This window comes from Chlamydotis macqueenii, chromosome 1 (genome assembly GCF_036417535.1).
Source record: "Chlamydotis macqueenii isolate bChlMac1 chromosome 1, bChlMac1.mat, whole genome shotgun sequence".
NCBI lineage: Eukaryota > Metazoa > Chordata > Aves > Otidiformes > Otididae > Chlamydotis > Chlamydotis macqueenii.
Window position 1 is genome coordinate 15,125,667 of NC_141556.1, and position 22,259 is coordinate 15,147,925.

At 41.8% G+C, this 22,259-nt stretch overlaps 1 protein-coding gene across 2 annotated transcripts in view; it reads right to left on the minus strand.

The window, feature by feature from the left end:
* Positions 1-7,800, minus strand: part of ATXN7L1 (ataxin 7 like 1) — a 120,617-nt gene extending 112,817 nt beyond the window's left edge. Inside the window, exons 1-2 of one of the 2 annotated variants that reach the window (XM_086746395.1) lie at positions 7,591-7,800; positions 6,990-7,058 (exon numbers count right to left, since the gene is read on the minus strand). In XM_086746395.1, coding sequence (XP_086602521.1) covers positions 6,990-7,058; positions 7,591-7,705 — 184 coding nt within the window. In that variant the 5' untranslated portion in view covers positions 7,706-7,800. The remainder of the gene's footprint in view (positions 1-6,989; positions 7,059-7,590) is intronic. The other variant, XM_086746439.1, reaches the window with a different exon arrangement.
* Between the last annotated feature and the right edge of the window lie 14,459 nt (positions 7,801-22,259).

The window sequence follows — 22,259 nt, forward strand, 5'->3', positions numbered from 1 at the left end:
CTTCATCAGTCACCCTTCTGTCTCTTCTGCTGAACACCTGCTCCAAGGGAACGGAAAGGGAAGCAAGTCTAAACCCGCTGTGTGCAGCTCTGTCACAATACAACTGCTTCCGTTTTACAGATGATTCAGGAGGGGCCTGGGGATTAAGTGAAACTGCACTAGACGTACATTAGTAGCAGAGCTTGTGCAGAACCTAGAACTTTTGTCTTCAAGTTCTTTGCTACTTCTGACTCTAGTCTTTCTGGTCTGGGAAAATTCCACTTGTTTTTTTGCCAAACACTACATCTTTTATAAATACATGCACACAGAAACCAAAAAACAGAAAGAACAAATAATTCTCAATTCTAATTGCTGTCAAGAAAATAGATAAATAGGAAGATGTGTTGGGCTTAAGGGCTGTATTATTAATATTACTTAGTGAATTATGAAAGGAAATTGCTGAACAATAAACACAATATTTCAGAAATAAGGAAGACATTTCTATTTCTATTGAATACAAGACCAAGAGCAATCAGAAAGTCTACCACTCTAGCAACATCAGTGGCTTTCAAGCATAACTTTTACTAAGCCATACAAGTAGTTATGACAAAACCACTCCCTTAAAATCATCAACATTCAACGATAGAAAGGGACATAAAAAAGAAAAAGAGAGAAGTGATGCACGCAATAGATGGTTTTCCTCTGCCTCACATCAGTTCTAAGCAACTGTGCTGGATTCCATCTCCAATCTGTATGAGCTTAGACAGCTGCACAGCACTACAGTAAAAAACTGGATCATTCTACTATCAAAGACTTCTTGTTACAGGGGTGCCGAGCGACCTCTGTCAAACATCCTTACTGCATCATGACAGCATTTGTCACAGGTTTTTTGGTATACAAATTTCACAAAGACACTAGCTCCACCTGGTATCTTGCACCATTAACTCCTGAACGAGATTTTTCAAGGAAAGCCGAAGAACAACTGCACCAAGTTGAACTTGGAAGACAGAGTTCAACCTATCAAATCCATGCCCATATAAACTGAAAATCTTTCTTGCTAGTTATTCCAAAATCACGCTTAACAACAAGTTGTCATGGCAGTCTTATAACCTTATGGTGGAGTTAACTCTTTAAGAAACACTCACATCGATACAATGTTTTTACTGAAGGTGATCTTTAATAATGCATGCAGTGTTATAAATCTAAACTTTCACTGGGACTACCAGGAATTTATACCTTCTGCCTAGAGGACTCCTGTGATCCACAACTTAAACAAAATATGATTTGAAACATGTTTTCTATAGGATTTTCCACTGCTTCCATCTTATATACCTCAGCTAACCAAATGGCTAACATTTTTTGCTTCAAAGGTAAACTGGAACCTAATTTTTAATTAACTAGGAACACAAGGCCCATTTCAAAGAAATTAGTCCATTTCACAGTGGAAATGATTCAACTCCTGTGTAGTGTTGTTTTTTTTAATACGTGGAAACCTATATTTAATCTATAAACTATTAACCACATACAGAAGCAGTTCATCAAGAAAACACACGTTTTTATATCTCAATCAAAATGAGATACAAGAAGTCATTTCACTTTCTGTGGTGACAACAGGGCTTGGGGTGCACTCTAGTAAGCACATAATTTCCCTTTCTCAAGTCCAGTATAAATTACAATAAGTAGAAGGAATGTCAGAGACAGATCTTTAGCGACAGTGCTGTCAGTAGACAGAAAATCACACACAGTTTTCCCACCAGCGTTCAAAAGAGGTACCTTAAACTACAGGAGATCTAATCTCTTCAGGATAACTGTTGCATAAATACTGGGAGAAATATCACCTGAACTCCATCAAGGTACGTGCCACCTAACAAAACCAGAATTTTTAAAGAAGTCATTTACAGAACAACATACATATTTAAAAACATCAAAATCCTGATTCAAAGCATAGAATGTCTGATCAGAGAGCTTCACTATTACTCCACTCTTTTTATCCAATGTGTGGGTTGATGAACTAAAGGACAGGTTTCAGAAAATAACTATGTAACTATGAGGATAAACTACACTTCTGACTAAATTTCTGGGCACTATCATACATAATGTTTCATTCTTTCTCTGTCATCATTCCTTGAGACACATTAAATGAGGTGACAGCCACAACCAGGAGCCACGCCACCCCCCTGCAGAAGCTGTCCATGGGAGAAAAAAATAAATAAATAAAAATGCAGTCAGATATCATATACTAAACTGATCAGGCATTTGAACACCAGAATGCACACCAGAATTCAATCCTACTGTAATTTCTCATCCTAAAGAAAACCCCCATGGGGACCTTTGCTTACTATTCTTATTCCCAGCATAAAGATAAGAAGAGTAAGAAAAAGTCTCTCTTGACAACAGCCACAGTTTTGCACCCTGCCAATTTTCAGTTCTTTCACTCATCAAGCTCTACCTGAATATTTCATCTGTTTAAGAACAACTATCTCTGGAAGACCTTATTAGCTTACACAGAAGAGAAAGAAAATTATCCAACATTCACACCTCTCTTTTGCCCACTGCAAAACCAAAACCAAAACCAATTGCAAATTACCAACTAAGGTGGTCCAAATTCAACAACCTCATCTCTTTCTTCTAGGATATGTGTTTAAAACTTTGTTATAATTTTCTTTCCCTCTCAGCCCTTTCCAACTTTCCCTGCTACCACAAAAAGGTGAAAGATGAAGACAGCTAAGAAAAACAAGAATGTTTTGTTCTGAAGTTTTTGTTTGATATGTTTTTAAAGGAGACAAACAGCACCATCGGCAAACCACTAGTAAACAACAACAACAAAAATTTTAAAAACCCCAGCTCCAATCCCCATGCTTATATTAACCAGCTGGTTTTGTCGTCTTCTTCCACAATCGTCTCAAATAATTTTAATTCTCTTCCTCTTGCTGCTCATAAAGTAGAATGTTGTATGCTACATGCTATGTTTCCTACAGAAGTGTTCCCTACCATCTCCCAATCTCCTTAGTATTTTATTTTTCCATGAAGAATGATAACATTATCAAGATATTTTTTCTGAAGAATAAAAAAATACTGAAAGTAAAACTAATCAGTATTCCTTTAATTTTGTACTGGTGTTGCCAAAGGATTTACCAGAAAGCTTTCCATCAGATACTTATAAAGGAAGTCAAAATAGGAAAAATACATTGTAAACAATGATCCAATAGATTTAAAACTCCAGTTTGCTTGTGTAATCACCAAGTAAAATGGCCAAATTTCAGGCTGCACAATAAGGACAGAGAACATCGCATTTTAACGCAAGATCAGAAAAACAGAATAGAATTTTTTATGTAACACCCTTAACACTAAACAATAACAAGTCAGTATGGTTAGTGAAAAGATTATCTAAGACAAAACACGCACATCATCAGATTGAAACCTCAATAATACAAACCCACTGAACTGAGAAACTGAAGTTGACTATGACACCAAGTACCCAGATATAAATCTAAATCCCATAGGTCATATTTAACCCTGCCATAGTTCACGAAGACATACATGATATCTTTTGCTCCTTTACAGCCTCTACCTACCTAGAAATACTCTCAGCACTTAATGGTTGCACATTTGCTAAACCAATTATTAATAAGAGTTCTGTATGCAAGACAACAAAATTCACATTCTTCTACTATTTTCTTAAATGTTGTATAAAGTAAAACATATGCCTCCAAAAATAATCTAAAATCAGTTACAGGTTATGACTGATAATAAAAGATCACTGTAACTATCTCGGGTATATAGTTACTGTGACTTTTTACAGGACACAAATTGTCAAATAAACATAGGCTCCTTTTACTATGCTATCTACAAATATATCATTCAACTTCTAAAAATTCAATATAAATTCTAAATGCTGCTCCAATTCTGATAACCTCTCGTTTAGCTAAGCTGGTTGGTTGGTAGTGATTTGTCAGATAAGTTACACAATACTGTTTCTGCTTCCTGATTAGATAAGCAGATAAGTTTTTTTTCTGGCATGAACATTTATGCACAAAATTTTTCATTTTCTGTGAACACTTGCAACTTCGTAATCCCCACTCCCCAGATTTACATGCCAGTAGAAGTCCACCACAGATATATTGCATTTGCTAAAGGAAAACTAAGTATTAGTATGCAAAAAGCAATTCCATCTACAAAACTGAACAAACATCAGGAAATTTCTCTCCTTCTGTGCAGCCTACATATACACTGTAAAATAAAGGAAAGCAGTGAGTAATATTTCTGTCTTTACTTCTGCCCTAAAGACGAGGCACTCGGGGCATGTGGCCTTGGTGCATCTCTCACTTTACAGAAATGAGCAGCACAGCCAGACCGTGACCCCTTTGTCCAGGGATGTGCTAAGAAGTATGGCAGGCGGAAATTTGGCAGTGTTTCTTCCCACTATCACCAGGGAATGTTGCCTCCCAGGTCCCAGTCTGGGTCAACGGGAGGAGGAGGAGCAGTTCATCACTCTAAACACATGTAGTACACAACCAGAAAGGAGGCAGCAGCGCAGGGATGAAGCTAGCTGGAAGCACTTTTTGATATCTGGCATCATTTTTGTCTACAAAACCAAAGTGAACCACCTTGTCGTGGTCTGGAAGAGGCCACCGTCTTCCCACTCCTTCCTCCCACCGTTTTCTTCACACACAGTTTCACCAGTCTAAAAAGGCTCCTTGCTTAACTGCTTATAATGGAATGGCCGCATAAATCTGGTTGTATCGACTAAAGTTGGCAAAATGCAGACAAACATTACAAGAAGTAAATGCGTCGAGATCAGATTTTACACTGTCTTTTTCGAACAGGACAGTAATTTTTGATACTAAAAGTCCTGTCCACCCATCATCCCCCAGTTATCTTATACACGTAAAGTCCAACTTTTCTAAGACACCGCTTACAATCTCCTGGCATCACAAATGCCATATGGAGGCCTCCTCAAATAGATAAGATTGCAAAGAAAAATTAGTTGGGTTTGGTATTAAAACCTACCATGACCACAACCCTTGCTTATGAACAAAGCAAACAAAAAAAGTCAACACGTCACATGACAGATGTGTGCAAGATCAGAATAAACACACCGGTGTTTCTACAAGTACGTTAGCAATGTTTTCTGCAGACCAATCTAGCTCTTCAAATTTTTCCCCACCTTATCAATACGGAGAGCGGGGTTCAAGAAAGATTTACAGTGGGTGTTCAGACACCCAGTATCAGGTGGGCGTGGTGAAAACACCTGTATTAACAGACTGCTTAAGTGAATACAGCAGAAAAACTTCAACAGATTCTAATTTATTAAAACTTTGTGAAAGTTCTTTCCAAGTTGTCCAAAGCAAGTTACTACTTGGAAGCAATAAAATTCCTAAAGCCTTTTATTTTCTAAATATAACAGTCAGTTTTGTTTTTTCAAACTGTCTTACAGTGTAAGTACTGTAAAAGCTATTAAGTGCTTCACACCTGTCACTATCATAATGCAGACAATGACATTATGCCTTGTTTGGAAATAATTTTTCTGTATCGTCAGTTTAAACAGAGGTTCTTTGATGGAGTCTCTAATCCCCACCCCCCAACTAAACAATGGAAGACTAGAGGTGATAATCTAAACTGAATCATTCTAGGAAACATATTAGGTACGACTAAGCATATTAGGTACGACTAAGGAGTAGGGATGCGCTTCAATCTTTATGTCTCAAGTAAGCTTATAACAATAATTCGCGTTCAAGGACTTCTAGGTGCAAAATGTTTAATCCCAACAAACTAAGCTCCTCATGAAGGCCAAGCTCCAGTAGCAAGATTTTTGTTCAATTACTTTTGAAACAAATGTATACTCAACATCACCGATAGACATACAAACTGTTCGAGCCTTGAACCTTTAACCTACAAATATACTACATGAAAATCCCAGTTCTGCCTCTATCTTATTTTTGGGCTGGCAAAATACAGAGGTTCAGGCAAGTAATGATGTCACGTGTAATGACAACTATAATATAATGAGAAACTTAACATAATCGCAGCATATCTATTATGACATTACAGAAAATAGCGGGATTTCTCTCAGGATCAGTAAGTCACACCAAAGTTTCACTATGATGGGATCGTTTGTTATGAACTGACAAGAAATATTTCTCATGACAGAAAGGTTGTATATGTATACTGCTTTCTTAACAGAACAGCAACAAACAGAAAGCTACACAAAAATAGGTCCCAAATCATTCCACCAGTTGCATGAGGTGTTACCCCAGCACGATGTTAACAACACACGTCACAAACAAAATGTGACAATTTGATTTGCCTATGCTCACCATTGAAGTTTCTCCTCTTGCAACTGACAGAACTGCGCCAGGCATGGCAGACTAGCAAATACCAGCCTGGAATTTGCCTGTTCATACTTACAGTACCAGAAAACCTTACGACCCAAATGACCTATTATATTTGGTTTTGCATAGTATGCATGGCTTAGCCTAACATAAGATAATATTAGACGTTGGCCGCTCCGTTGGCTGTAAGTCATGCTCAGCTGTGAGAATGAAAAAATAAAATGCAACTTGAGCTAAAGTGAACGAACTCAAAGATCGTAACAGACTATTTCCCTACGCGAGTGAAAATATTTTTCACTGCAGTCACCAGTGATAATATAACGTTTAAAGTTGATGTATGGTTTTACGTGCTCATCTTGACGCAGAAGCAAGTGAAACGTTGCACCAAGGGACAAGATCCTTAAAAAAATCCAATATGGCCACTGACGTGTAGTTGTCTTTTGATTTAAAATTGCCTTATCTTTTACCACGTCTGTCAGTCGCATGCATACACCTGTTATACTTGTACTTCAAAAGAAGTTGACACAGTGACAGTCATCTGCATGTAGCCAACCCTGAAACATCCTTCGTGGCTGAGAGATCCACGTGCTATTAGACTACCCTGTCAAGGCCAAATCACAGTCATCCAGCCACCAAGAGACAGACAGGTAGAGAGGTGTGCCAGCACTATCCACTTACCTTCTTTATTAAGCCTCATAACCTCCCTGCTTTTCCCACTCTCCTTTCCAGTCTCTTCTAGATCTACACCTGCAGAAGAGAAGCAGAGTCAGGAAGAGCCGAGGGCCCAGAGGTGTGCATTTATTGTCTGGCGGGGGGAGGAGGAGAGGTGAGGAGGTGAGCAGTGTTTCTATTTGCAACAGCAAAAGCACAATGGTCGCAGCATCTGCCAGCGAGCGGAACCGCCGGGCCCCCCGCGGCAGCACCCTCCGCCCCCACCCCCCCGCCCCCCGCAGCATCCTCCGGCCCCTCCGCGCCGCGCATCCTCCCCCTCGCCCCCTTCCCCCACCGCGGCGCCGGCCCAGCGGCGGAGCCCGCGCCGCGGGGCAGCGGCACGGCACGGCGCGGCGTGCGCCAGCGCCTCCCGCACACATGGCACCGGGGGCTCGGCGCGTCAGCTGAGCGCCCGGGGGGGCGGCACCTCCCCCCGCGCCGCGCGGCCCCGGGAGCGGGGAGGAGGGGGGCGGCCCGGCCGGGCCCCCGGCCCCTGGCCCCGCCGCCGTGCGTGCGCTCCGGGGGAGGGGAGCGGCGTGCCGAGCCGCGGGCCGGTCCCTGCCCTTACTGTGCGGGGGGGCGGCGCCGTGCGCGTGCGGGGGGGCGGCCTCCCGCACCCAGGCGGCCCAGGGCTGGCCCAGGAACGCCTCGGGACTGGGCACGGGCCGCTCCAGGGCCGCCATGGCGCCGCGCCTGCTCCTGCCTCCTTGTTGCTTTTCCCGTTTCCTTCGGCGGCGGCGGCGGCGAGCGAGCGAGCGAGACACGGGATTCGAGAACGCCGCACGTCATCCTCGGGACGTTCCGCCGCCCACACGGGGGTAGTGTCAGCCCCTGCTCCCTATCAGATCGGGCTCCCCGCCGCCCAGCGCGCATGCCCGCGCCCCCCGCGCCTGCGCGTCGCGCCCCGCGACGCCGCTGGCTGCCGGGCCTGCCGCCCGCCCCGAGGGGGGCGCCGGGCCCGCACCGCTCCCGCGCCGCACCGCGCGCTGCCCCTCCGCGCCCCCGCGCAGCGCCGCCGCCCGGCTTGACCCGGTCCGGTCCGGCCCGGCCCGGTCCGGCCCGGCGGAGCCTCCGCCGCGCGGAGCGGAGCGGGGCCAGCGGCCGAAGAGCCCGGCCCGGAAGGCAGCCGCTGGCGTTGCGCGCCCCGGGGCTGCGCGCCCCGCGTCTCGCAGCGCCCCGCAGTAAGTCCATGGGACGCGCTTTCGGTAATTGCGGCACGGCCCCCGCGCCCCGGCGCGGCCCGAAAACGCCGCCGGATTGCGGTGTCGGGGCTCCCCCTCCCCCCGACTGCTTCCAGCTGCGCTCCTGTGGATCACCTATAACCACAACCACAGCCATTTTGTTGTCCAAATACTCCCTAATCTGTGTTTGAGTACAGGCCTCGTCTGTTGGCAAATGGTTTTTTTTCTTGCTTTGGTGTTTCAGGCTACGGTACAGCACCTCTGTGAACTCACACGCCCTGCTCCTCTCAAATAACACCGAGGTTTTTGGCTCACTATACATAAGGGATGGGATGTACATGCTTTTCATTTAATTTTAGGACTCTGTCATTTTTGCTTTATTCCTCCATTGAGGTATGAATAGAAAATAACACTACTGTGAACTTTTTTGTACTCAATATACGTAATTTAGGTAAGGAGTTTCAGCATAAGCCTATTGCTCCAGCTCATACCTATTAAGCCAAACATAAACACCAGTGGTGAAGGATTTGGATTCATTTAAGCAGCCTCACTGACTCCACATGCAGCATCTTTCACACAACAGTGCAGCCCCAGCAGGAGTGCTGACCACTGAAGTTTACGGTTCCACAGGCACCTCTTGGCGTGATGGTGTGGGCTTTACGTGGTCCGTTCCCTGTCCTGTGTCTTCCCAGGCACTTGCTTAAGACCCTTTGTCACCATTCATCTTTTGCTGGTTCTAACCGTTGAGGGACAAGGCTGAAGCAGAGCATGGAATTAAACTAAACTCAAGAAAGAATAATAGTATTTAGGGCCTGCTCAAGGGTTGCAGCAGTGGCCAGAGGAGCAGGACAGGAGTTATTGAAGTCAGCACTGCTGCCTGTGGAAAGGCACCTGGTACTACAGCCCACAATGGATTTAAGCAAATTTCTTACAATTTCATTAAGACTAGGCTCTTTGCAGTGCTAAAATGGATAAACATTTGGGACAAAGGGCAACCTTTGCCTCATATACGCTATCAACAGATACCGTATTAAATACAGACAACATTCACTCTCCACCTTGTCGTGGCTCGGCCTTGGCCAGCAGCGGGTCCGCCCTAGGCCTGGCCAAGTCCACTGAACAGAGGGGAGCGACTTCTAGCAGTTTCCTACAGAAGCTACCACCTTAGGCCCCCCCCCCACTAAACAGAACCACGACACACCTCTTCCAAAAAGTAGCTGGAATATACAAGTCCCATCCTTAATACCTGGAGGCAAGCCTAAAATACTGTATGGCCTGGCCAGAGCACCTCCAGTCATGTAACAGTAGCTATAAGAAACTACAGGAACACAATTAAAACAATCAAAGAAGCAGAAAGCTCCCCAAAGTATTCCTCAAAAGAGAACCAGTCTTATTAGCAATGAACGTGAAGCAGCCATAAGACGTGTGACCTTATATATATTACACGTGGAATTTCCAGAAGCAGGAAGAGTAGTTGTGGTATAATACAAAGCCCTGCAAGACCTATTCTGAAATGTTAAGTACAGTTCTAGCCACTAGTTTAAATTTATCTTGCTACAAAAATGTGTGGAAAGGGTTATCAGAATGATCAGAGGAATTAAGCATTTATCATACGATAAGAGCTTGACTTAGTCTAGCAAAATTCAGCTGGGAATTGATATTATTGACATTTTTAATTACAAGGAGTCTAATCATCAATGAGGAAGAAAGAATAAAAATAGACATAAACTGCTTATATTGAGGTTGAAAACCCTGCTCACTACACATAAAACTCTTCAGTCAGGAATAGCAAGGTGGCACTCCTTAGGAGGAGGATAAATGACATGAAATTAATAGTCAACCATGTTTGGCATTTGTGTTCAAATTCACTGTAAGGCAGTTGAGCAAAACTCTCGACAGTGGCCAAATAATCTCATAATTAAATAAGTTACACTGCAGAGCTTATACTTATAAATAACTTAGAACTAACACTTCTGTGATTACCCAAGACATCTATCTGCAGAGAAGATACAAAAGAAAGATGTGAACACACAGGAAATTCCCATCAATGACAACTCATGTAAGATCTCAGGGAAGTATGTATGGCCAAGCACCTGACAAATACTAAACACTGCCACAGGATACACAAGCAATAAAGCAATTCCTAACCACACAACTGAGAAAAAAAAAGGGGAGAAAGAAACTATTTAATAGAAGCTGACAGAAACCAAGCAAAAAAGTGAAGAAACTTTCCAACTTTAACACATGGCACTAATCTACATGCTGCTCACCATGACACACTGCAGAACTACAGTCCAGGCTCTAACAGAAACAGACCATATGAAGGAAAATTAGCATAAAATCAAAGATGCAAGACGTACCAATTCTTACCTTAAAAGAAACAATCCAATGACTTACAGTTTTGAGGGAAAGGTTTCCAAAGCCCTCCCAAAGGAATTCTTCCTCCTCCGTACCAGATGTATTCAAGAACAACATTATCATTAAACAAATGGTCCCACAATCATTAGAACAGACAGACCCAACTGTCCAATGAGCAGCATCTTGTGTTTGAAAAGTGCAGGTTCTGCTTTGATTACGTCTATGCTACCTCTATGATCTGCACCAAGGAATGAATCCCATCCCTGAGCAAACTGTAGATCAGTTTGTCTCCATTGGCTTGTAGGGTGCAAGTCCTGAAGGTGCAGAAAAGTAGCCTCCATTCTATGCCAGGGCTCCTCCCCAAGAGCACTACTTACTTCACTCCAGCTTGGAGCCAAATCAAACTAGTGTACGTAGCATGGGCAACTGTGCGTTACACTCTAGAGCCCTATAGCAAAATAGGAAGAGAGCCGATCTGTTGTGATAGAAGTCTTTCCCATTTTTGGGAATATATGTAGTTCTCTCTTGCGAATAGGAAGTCAGGCTGGGGCTTTACCATAGCAAGGGCATTCAGATGGTTCCTTCTTCTCTTTTCCTGGCATCTTCTTTCACAATATTCGTATAAAGACAATTCTGTTTAAGACTTTTACTCCTTTTTCAAATTTGTTTGTATGAATCAGTGGATACAAAAGTTATGGGTGGAGAGGAAAAAAGGGAGGGAAAGGCACAAACATGATCACAGAAAACTTATTTCCATAGGAAATGAGTAAAAAAAAGTGCACATGCAAGTGCAGATTAAACATCCTCTGTTTCTTTTCCACCTGCTCACCAATAGAGAAATGTAATTCTATCACCTTGAACAAGTCACTCTGCCATAGGAAAATAATTAAGTCAGTCAGGAAAGGTACTTCTTTTCCTCCTCAGTCCCTGTGGATCTTGTTTTATTTCAACTGCCAAGTAGAGGCTTCCTTTTACTACGTGGTTTTTCAGAATGTAGTATAATGCAGCCTTGATGTTGGTTGTAGCTTCTAAATATTACAGTGATCCAATCATAACATGGAATTAAAAAAGTAAACTATAAGCAAATTAAGGCCTTTAATTAATAAGCAGCAAAATACAGATGAAACCCTAACTCTAATCTTTTTAATCCATATATCACTGGTCTTTTAATAAGATGATCTTCAAATGCAAGCTTTCCACTAAGTAAGCAGGAGATAAAAATCGTATGTTCTTATATCTCCTTACTAGAATTATAGTTAAAGACTTGGGCTTTACAAAAGCACAGGAAAAGTTATGACATTTAGAAGAGATCCAAAGCTGTGTATCAATCTTTGGCTTATGAAGAAATCAATCCAACATTTATATAATTTTCAGGATCTAAATGTTAAGAGAGAACGAACTAAAACAGCAGTTCTCCCATGTGGCTATCAGGAATCAGGAACATCATATGTAGTTACTATGTACAAATAAATAATGACAGATTCCATTTCAATGCCACTGTCACTGACAAAATACCACAAGTTTGCTGAAGATGCATGTGTAGTCACAACAACAATAACAAAAATTTGTGACCCTCTGCTTTAAATCATGCATACCTGGCAATATGTGCACCAGATGGCTTTAAACTGGCTACAGAAGTATTAAAAAAAAAACCAGCTGTGTCAGGCTTCAGTATCATAACAAGATTATAAACGTATGATGTTCTTGTGACAAAGTCATTACAATTTAAGCAGTTTGGCAAGAGATTCATTAGTACTTCTCAGGATCCTGTTTTGCAATGGATTTACCACAATAGTGGTTTTTATCTTATATAGCAGAAATTATTACATAGTAGACAGTTTTATGAGCCCAGGTATCTACTTTGGTGAGAATGGAACAGTAAATGAATCACAGGAGTTTCTTAAAGATAGTCAGTGATGGAGTTTGCATAAGAAAAGCACCAGAAAACTAGCTGGCTATCAGTCACAGAAGTACAGAAACGTCAATCCTCCTCTAGGATTTTGAGAAGTGTAAAACTAATTTATATGTTGACTTGTGTGCAAATGATTTTTATAGTGGATTTTTACACCCTTGCTAATTTTAACCTGTACATTATCTATCTGTAGTCTCTCTTTCCACAGTGGATAAATGAAGTTTCTATTTAATACTACAGCTGCAGATCAGGCGAAAAGATACCAGAGAAGTTTCTGTTGAGAAGGTCCAAAACCCACCAGATAGATAGTCCTGCCTTTCTCTGTCGAAACTGATTCTGAAACTTTTTTTTAATACAGCGTAGCATCCTAGTCTGCTATGTGATAATTAGAGTAGCTAAACTCATTAAACAAAACTGATATTTAAAAAGTCCAATATCTAGGTTTCTGCAAAAAGATGCATACAGGGTGGCCATTAAAACAACTCAGCACTTAGCAAGCCAAGTGTATGAGCCAGTTTCCCTAGAGCCACTCTGGCCAGAAGTTCAATCCCTGTGCTATTTGTGATCTCTTTGTAATTTCAGAAGGTGTCTCAAACACTATGTGAGTGCCATCACAGAAGACGTAAGCCAGAAAAGTGTATTAAATAGACACTTGTAGCAGAAAAATCTATTCTAATGTCCTCTGAAATAGCACAAGAGAAAAAAAAATCTAAATCAAGCTTGTGGTTCCATTTTAGCCAAAGAAGCTGGCACTTAAAAAAGAAACAGTCAGAAAAATGGAGAACTGAAACAGAAATTCTGAGATACTCTTGTATCTCAACTAAAACATATTTCTCAAACAAGTGTTGCAAATTCCTTCACCCAAAACAATGATTGAAACACTACAGCAGTGCTAATCAGATGAAACAGTAAATCTCAAGAGAGCTGTACTGCACAGATCTATGGACAGTGATAATTTATTACCGTGAACTCTAGAAAGTTTAAAGAAAAAATGATACCACAAAAAGGCCATGAACTAGAGGTAGAAATCAACAGTTATTGCACATTTCAAACTCAAGAGAGTTATGCAAGCACTGACAAAAAACAAATTGCATGTCCTTTGGTTCCAGTGTCTAAAAGCTTGTTCTAAATAATTTTGCTGAAGTATTGGTTGTAGTCTAAATGCATTAACATAGCACTGTACTGCAGCTAATTTATCCTGCTTTTCAAAAAGATAATTTATCTGCTATAATACTCCAACCAAAGTTGGAGTATTTCTGATACCAAAGCTAGTAGTGTTAACTATCAGAGTATCATAGCTTTGTACAGTGCAGACATGCATCTTGACTCATAGGTAATTACCAAGTGCTTGTAAGAAGCAAAGCAGTTTCATTTTTTTTCCTGCAACAGTTTCAGGTTTCAGCCAGGAGTCTCTGAGAGTTCAGTTCATACCCATCTTCCTTTCCAATATTTTCTTTCCCTCAAGAACATTCCCCATGTCCCAGCCTCCACCAAACACCTGAGCATCCAGTCTCAGCACTGTGGTACAACCTGTATGAAACATTGAGCTCAAACTCCCTTCTTAAAACACGCTACCCAAGGTCCCTGGTCTTACACTTTGTCATGTGGACTTGTCAAGAAACTGAGGATTACACTGGATCTGGGGAGTGCATTCACTGCAGAAGACTGAGAGGTTGATTCTTAACAGTGTGGCTATTTGGGAACATAGGAGACATGAATGACAGGTCGTCAGAGTATTCACAGGCTAAAATTCAATTTCCCTGTATTGACAAGTACTCAGGAAAGATCACAGGGGAGTTGTTTTACATCACTGTCAGTGCATATTTTGTACTGCTTCTTAAAATTGCTAAGTGTATCTATCACTGGTGCAGCAAATCACTTGCATTTTACTTCTTAAATAGACATCTATTTTGTTTTATTTGAAACAGTTTCTTGGTAAATAACAGCAACAATAATTTTTTTGAAGGCCACATCCAGAATCTGGAGGAAGAGTCTTAACCATCAAGTTGGAACAGAAAAGAAGAAACTTGTAGGAATTCCCTGCATTTTTAAAAGATACTGCAAAGTTCTTTAGATTTGGAGTTACAAAAACACTTGGGGATGGAGAAAGTTACCTCGCCTCAGTATTAAGTCCGCATTCAAACATGATCCTACATTCCTAAGCTTTTCTCTCTCAGAATGCCCGTGTGAATAACGAAAACCACAGAACATTAGTCCCCAAAGATCTTCACACATTTCTCATAAGGTAGGCATAGAAACATACATTCATTAAAAATTAAGTTTGCCCTGCTGAATAATGTATATTATAACTTTCCATTCACCAGCCACGTTTGCGTGTGTTGTTGGCAGCACACAACAGCAACTCACTGCGTCTCCCTCCCTGAATTGTAAACAATTTTCTTCTGTTCCCTCTCTATGTAGATGCCGTTTTTCTCCTGTTTGTATTCCTCTTTCTCCAAAACACTTCTTTTTTCTGAATTTTGTTCCCTCTTTTATGTCACTTTTACTGTAACATGACAGGGTGAATTTTCATCTCCCACCAGGCCACCCCACTGAAGCACCACCTTGGGGCCTGTTTTTCACTCCCAGCCTCTCCTTCACTGCCCTCCCACTTGGGCCTACCTGCCTCAGCAACATTACCATGTCTTTTAATATGCCCTGCCTTGCTTTTTATCCACTGCTTTGCAGTTAGGAGCCTCTCCTCTCCTCTCCTCTGCCTCGCTCAGTGGAGGACAGGTCTTTCCCAAAAGTCTTTCCCAACTCTGAGTCATCACCCACCAGCGAGCTGCCTCTCTCCTTAGAATCCTGTTTGGAGTTGTCCTCTTCTCTCCAAATACTTCCTCACCTGCTTGGGAGAAGCCCCCTTTCCTTCTCCCCTCCTTCAGCAGCCAGCTTTCCTCTGCCTCTGCCTGGGAAGCCAGCAATCCTTCCCAGCCTTGCCCTGGCCTTGGTTGGAGGCCCCTTTCCCTCAGTGCAGGTGCCTGCCCCCACTCCCACCATTTTCCACAAGTGCTGCCGCACAGGCTGTCCCCCGTCTCCCAGCAGCTCGCTCATCCCCAGTAAATGTAAATAGGGACTCATCCATGTCAGGGCCAGGCAGCGTGCCTGAGTGGGCTGAGGAGAGGCACCCCAAGGGCTGCCAGAACAGCAAAATAAAGATTTGAGCCTGGGCAGGCTCTCCCTCTGCATTTGGGAGACACTCCAGTTTCACTTCAGCCCGGCTCTGAAAGTTTGAGGCTGCCCAGACAAGAGGTTTGTGTGAGGATCAAAACTGTGATGCCTTTGGTGGAGGTTGTGTTTGGGCCCTAAATCAGTCAATAGCAGGGAGGGCCCAGCCTGCTTGCATGGCTCCCCAAGCCCTCGCTGCTTCCAGAAGCTAGCTCCAATCACACCTTCCTTGAGGTTCTGAAATGTTTTGACAGTTGTTATGGTATGTCCTATTTCCAGCTTGTACAGGAAGCAGACATGTTGAAATCACAGAAGAAAGCAAGCCTGTTCGTCTTGTATTTCTAGCTGAGGCTGGAAGTGGAGTGCAAGAAATCAATTGTGCCTCATCTATTGTACAGGGAAGTCTCTTGTAGCTCCTTGCATCAATGTACTAACTTTGTAAGGATATTTGCCCTGATAAGATTCCCATCCCAACTTGGAAGAATCAAAGATAGTATCTTCTTGATAAGCACTGCAAATTCTGTACTCAGTCTGAATGGAACCTAAAGGCCTCAGCAGGAATTTGGGCATAGTGACTGATGTGATTCACAACTGAAGTAAAAAATATGTTTTATATTTAAGCATTGGCTTACATGCAATGAGAGGTTGTTTCACAGACGCTTTAATGCTATCATCCTTAAAAACTTCTCACAGGCCACCCTACACTTCTGTCACCAAACTCTTTGCGGAACATTTTACAAAGGCGATATGGCTGCAGAGATCAGATGTGGACGGACCTCAGTTCCAGTCTCACAGATCTAATGAATTTTTGAATTAAGTCTTCCTCTTAATGATATAAATAGGTCATCCTTTGAGTGGTCTGTTTATTGGAAAACTATGGTTTGATGAGTGTTCCTAAGGCACTATTTCCTAAGCAGACAGATTAGCACACAGTACTAATGATACTCTGGGGTTAAATGCAAAAGCATAGCTAGTCAAGAAGACAAAATAAAAATTGAGACATTATTAAAAATATCCAATGTTGCCTATGAGGAGTGCATAGGCACTGAAAAGCATAGGAGCTAATATTGTAACTTTCCAAGTTCAAATTAAGGAAATCTTTGTACATCTGTGGCCATCAAACATTTTAACTCATAACCTGAAATGATGCATCTCTGTGTGTTGAATCAAGTCTTGTTTTGTAGATACTCAGCATGTGACATCTGGTATATGCAAAAGTTACAAGACCGATGAAAACTGAACAATACTTATTTAGAAAAAAAATAACTAAAATAATAATAAAATTATAATTAAGTGTCTGAAGTTCAACTTCAGATACCTTTTTGTTTGATACAAGATTATAGTCAGAACTGGCTGTTGTTTTCCAAATTTTTTAATTAACATATTAAGAAAAAGCTTTTCCTTTAAGAGACAGTGGGCATCTATGGATTCTGTCTATGTTTAATTTTGCTCAATAATAATAATAATAATAATAATAATAATAGATAAATTAAAATATTCAAACCAGTTACTAGGCACAAACTCCTCTTCTTCCTTATGTGGAGCTGAAGTCTTATTCTGTATGTACTAAATCTGAGCTCTTTAGTTTTTACTTGCATTCATATTTATGTTCAAGGACTCTAATAATCTGATAATACAATGCCTAGTTTTCCTTCTGCATTAAGAACGTTTTTTTTTCTCTTAGCATTTCAACTACTAGTGACTTCAAAATACTATTACAATTGTAGCCTGTGATACAGGAAGGCTACTGACATTAGAAGGCTTCATGTATAGTGAGCTGAAAAATCTTGCAGAAGATCTATCTGAGCATATTTTGACTGTTCTCTATGGCAAGAGGTGTCTCCTGTTTACAAGAACGGTGGAGACTTTTTCTGTGCCCTCATGCATCATCGTAATTAGCACAATTGATACAACTCATTCAAATCTATTAGTAGCATAAGCAGTGGCATTTTATTGAATTATGTATTCATATCACAGTAGAGTTGGGCACTTCTAAATATTTCTAAAGTTGTTCTTAACGAATGGGGCAAACCCTATGTCATACTGTTATAAACAAACACAAAGTTAGAGGCTGCATGTAAACAGTGTGAGTTTCGGCGGTAAAAAGACCTAACAAGTCCCTGGGTAAAAACAAATTTTAATAGCAGTACAATATGTATTTCTTGAAATGGAGAGATGAGTTTACATTGGAGGGGTTAGAAATGGTCATGTTTGGAGAACTTCCAGGTGCACAGAGCCACGAACATGTGCCTTCTGAATTTGTAGAGGGAAAACGTGAAGGACATCTCTAGGTTCTGAAAGTGCTCATATGTGGGTGACTTCCTCAATTTTTTCAGGGTTTAATATTTTTGCCTATGGAAATTTTTACATCAGCTGACAAAACACCCTCAGTCTGTTTTTGTCAATCTGTTCTGTTCAGTCCTCACACTACATTTGTGGTGTAAGAGACTAAGAGCATGCTGTGTCAGCCATGGGATTATTGGTCCTAGATTTTGCAAAATTTCCCATACACACTTTTAAAACAACAGCAGATAATTATGAGAGTTGGCAGATACCACAGACATAATTGTTTCCAGCAGTTACAATAGATGTTTAAAAATATTTCCTTATTCAAACCTTTAGTTAGTTCAGGGCTGCTGAAATACAATCCTTTCTATTGTCTCCTGCCCTCAATGTATTCTCTGCGTACAGCAACCAGCAGGACGCCCCTCCTTCTCTCTCCTTCTTGCTCTTCACCTGCCTTTCTCACCTTTTAGATCGCTACTCCAGGTAGTTTGCTGGGCTGCCTCTCTAATCTGCTGCCCCTGCAGCTATCCAGCCTTTGCAAAGGCTTCAGAAGAATCATACATCAACGTAACTAGTCCACCAAAACTGAATCACATCTGGAAAGTTGGTTGAACTCATCAGCATATTCTTTCAAAAGGGAACATGCATAAGAAGTTCCATTGGTGTCAGAATGTCATGTGTTAATATTTAAGGCATGATGATGATGTCACTGTCGTTTTACTTTCCTTTTCTGCTGTCCTTCTCTCAAACTTGACCTGACCTGGGGTTAAACAATCAGAAATGTTGTCACCGTAAGTTGTTTCCCTTGCTAAAAGAGCACAAATAGGCTGACCTCAGCACACAAGAGAAATGGTTGGAGTGGCAAAAGGTAAACAATAGTACACGTGATCTTGACCGATTCATTTATACCCATACCCGGCCTGCAGCACAAGTGGCCACACATCAATGAGATGACAGAAGTTTTCCTTTCTTTGCTATGCATTCACTTCCCTATTCTGTTTACTTAAGCAGCAGGAGTCATCTTAACCGTTGTTAGTGAGATAAGAGAGAGAATCTGATACATCTTCTTGTCCTTCAGGAAAGACTTCAGTAATTTTGGAATGAATGTCTTATTCTCTCCATGACACTCTGAATATAAATTTGGAAAGAGAAATTTCTCAAATAGTTATAGTTTAAATGCTGAATTCCAGATATATTTATTTTCTTTGCTTTTTTTTTGTTGGCGCACATTGCATGCATGCTTTAAGAGATTTCTTTTTTTGTGGTTGCTATGGTAAAAAGCAGTCCCTAGTCCTTTTACTTAAAACCCATGAACTGCAATTAACTGTTTAATGTTGTAACATACAACAGCTCTAGTAACACCTTAACAGCTTTGAGCATGATACTCCATCATCTCAGCAGATGGTGATTTTTGGCATTCTGTGTTTTCAGTTTATTCCTCTCCTTTATAATCCTTGCCATTATATCTTTTGACAAATGCTTCTGGACTAACTTAATTGCAATTTAATTATACTGAGGCATTCCTCAGATTTTTTTTTTTGTATTTCTGTTAAAGATGACCAATACATGAAAAAAAAATGTTTGTATGTGTATCCCTGACAGCAATCATAAAAGCAGATTTTAAAGTACTTTAAGAATCTGTTTCTTCTCATCTGTAACCATAAAAACACAGTCTTGAAATACCCTTCTTATACTACAGGAGCCCAACACCTCAACCAGAAGGAGACATAATTGATTCTTTTGTGAAGAAAGAGCCACCTTGAATGTTTGTCAAGAGTCTGAATTAAATAAGAGCTACAAAATTGAATTTATTTTACCAAAGGGAGTTGCCCTTCATTATATTTCTGCAGAGCTGGAGACTGAATTCCCCTTGAATTTTGCTCATTGCTTTAAAGGTTTATGATTTACCGAAATCCCTTTTAGCTTGAAGTTTCAGTTATATTTAAAAAAAAAGTTTACTTTGTCCAGACATTAGCAAGAGCAAGATTGGCTGGTGATACTGTTTTTCAGCTGCTGTCCATCTTTCTCCCATATAATACATTTGTATTCTATTCTTCTTCTTTTTTTTTTTCAGTTAGAAATAGATTATTTAGATTGAAAATCAGGACTGATCTTCATTTTGTTCCTTTAAGGGTTTTTATGTATTAAGCAGGCAGGACACTTGTGTAATTCTGTAATACAGGGCCAAGTAAACTTTTTTCTTTGATACCTTCAGCAGCAGCAGTAGCATTTCTTCTTATTTAGGAAAAGAAAACAACAGGGAAAAAGGAAAAGAACAATTTTCCCAGAATCGTAACAAGATAATTTTGCAGTTTCAAGTTTTAAAATATGAATGTCTCATTTACAGCTATTTCCTGGCTGACTCCAGGTTTCTATGATTATTATTTATTCAGTGCTGATAGTGTGCTTGACATTGTGCAAATATAGAAAGAGACATTCATGTGGACTATCTGCCAGGATTTCCTAGTTGTTAGTAGCAGTGTTAGCCTCTTTAAGCAAAAGCTTGAGGCTGTCTTTAAAACGGAGATGCTTATCCATCCTGCCAACATGCAGCTTCATACATATGACCGTGGGAAACACTGCTCAAATGCACCCAGCAAGGCTTTGGAAGGATGGACCCAGTGGAGTTTAATTTAATTAGGATAGCAGCAGTGTATGGTAGCTCTGACTGATCAAACCTTTAAGACCAGCCACGATAATTTCAAAAGCTGGAAATATTTTAGGGAAAACTAACTGTGAAGACTCAATCCTCCCGATTTGACACCTAAATCATAGAATCATAGAATAGTCTGGGTTGGAAGGGACTTTCAAAAGTCATCTAGTCCAAAGCCCCTGCAGGGAGCGGGGACATCTTCAACCAGATCAGGTTGCTCAGAGCCCTGTCCAACCTGGCCTTGAATGTTTCCAGGGATGGGGCATCCACCACCTCTCTGGGCAACCTGTGCCAGTGTCCCACCACCCTCCTTGTAAAAAATTTTTTCCTTATATCAAGTCTGAATCTAGCTCCTTCTAGTTTAAAACCATTACCCCTCGTCCTATCATAACAGGCCCTGCTAAAGAGTTTCTCCCCATCTTTCCTGTAGGCCCCCTTTAGGTACTGGAAGGCCACTATAAGGTCTCCCTGGAGCCTGCTTTTCTCCAGGCTGAACAGCCCCAACTCTCTCAGCCTGTCCTCATAGGAGAGGTGCTCCAGCCCTCTGATCATCTTCCTGGCCCTCCTCTGGACCCTATCCAACTGGTCCGCGTCTGCCTTACGTTGGGGGCTCCAGAGTTGGACTCAGTACTCCAGGTGGGGTCTCATGAGAGCAGAACAGAGGGGGAGGATCACCTCCCTTGACCTGTTGACCTCAGTTCTTTTGATGCAACCCGGGATGTGGTTGGCTTTCTGGGCTGCAGGCACACATTGCCAGCTCATGTTGAGCTTCTTGTCCATGAGTATCCCCCAAGTCCTCCTCAGGGCTGCTCTCGATCCGTTCTCCACTCCCAGCCTGTATTTGTGCCTGGAATTGCCCCGACCCAGGTGCAGGACCTTGCACTTGGCCTTGTTGAACTTCATGAGGTTCGCATGGGCCCACCTCTCCAGCCTGTCAAGGTCCCTCTGGATGGTATCCCTTCCCTCCAGCATGTCAGCTGCACCACGCAGCTTGGTGTCATTGGCAAACTTGCTCAGGGTGCACTCTCCTACTGTCCATGTTACTAACAAAGATATTAAAAAGGGCTGGGCCCAACAGGAACGCCACTCGTCACTGGTCTCCATTTGAATATCAAGCTGTTGACTGCGACTCTCTGAGTGTGGCCATCCAGCCAATTCCTTGTCCACTGAGTGGTCCATCTGTCAAATCCATGTCTCTCCGGTTTAGAGACAAGGAAGTTGGACGGAACAGTGTCAAATGCTTTGCACAAGTCCAGGTAGATGGCATCAGTTGTTTGTCTCTTGTCCACCAACACTGTAACCTCATCGTAGAAGGCCACCAAGTTTGTCAGGCACGATTTGCCCTTAGTGAAACTGTGTTGGCTGTCACCAATCACCTCCTTATTTTCCATGTGTCTTAGCATGGTTTTCAGGAGGATCTGCTCCATGACTTTGCCAGGCACAGAGGTGAGACTGACCTGTAGTTCCCCGGGTCTTTCTTGTTTCCCTTTTTAAAAATGGAGATTATGTTTTCCAGTAAGTGGGAACCTCATCAGACTGCCACGACTTCTGAAATATGATGGACAGCGGCTTGGAAACTTCATGTGTCAGCTCCCTCAGGACCCATGGATGCATCTCATCAGGTCTCATGGATCAAGAATCGAAGAAAGACTGTTTGCCTGAATGCTACATGCTTTTAA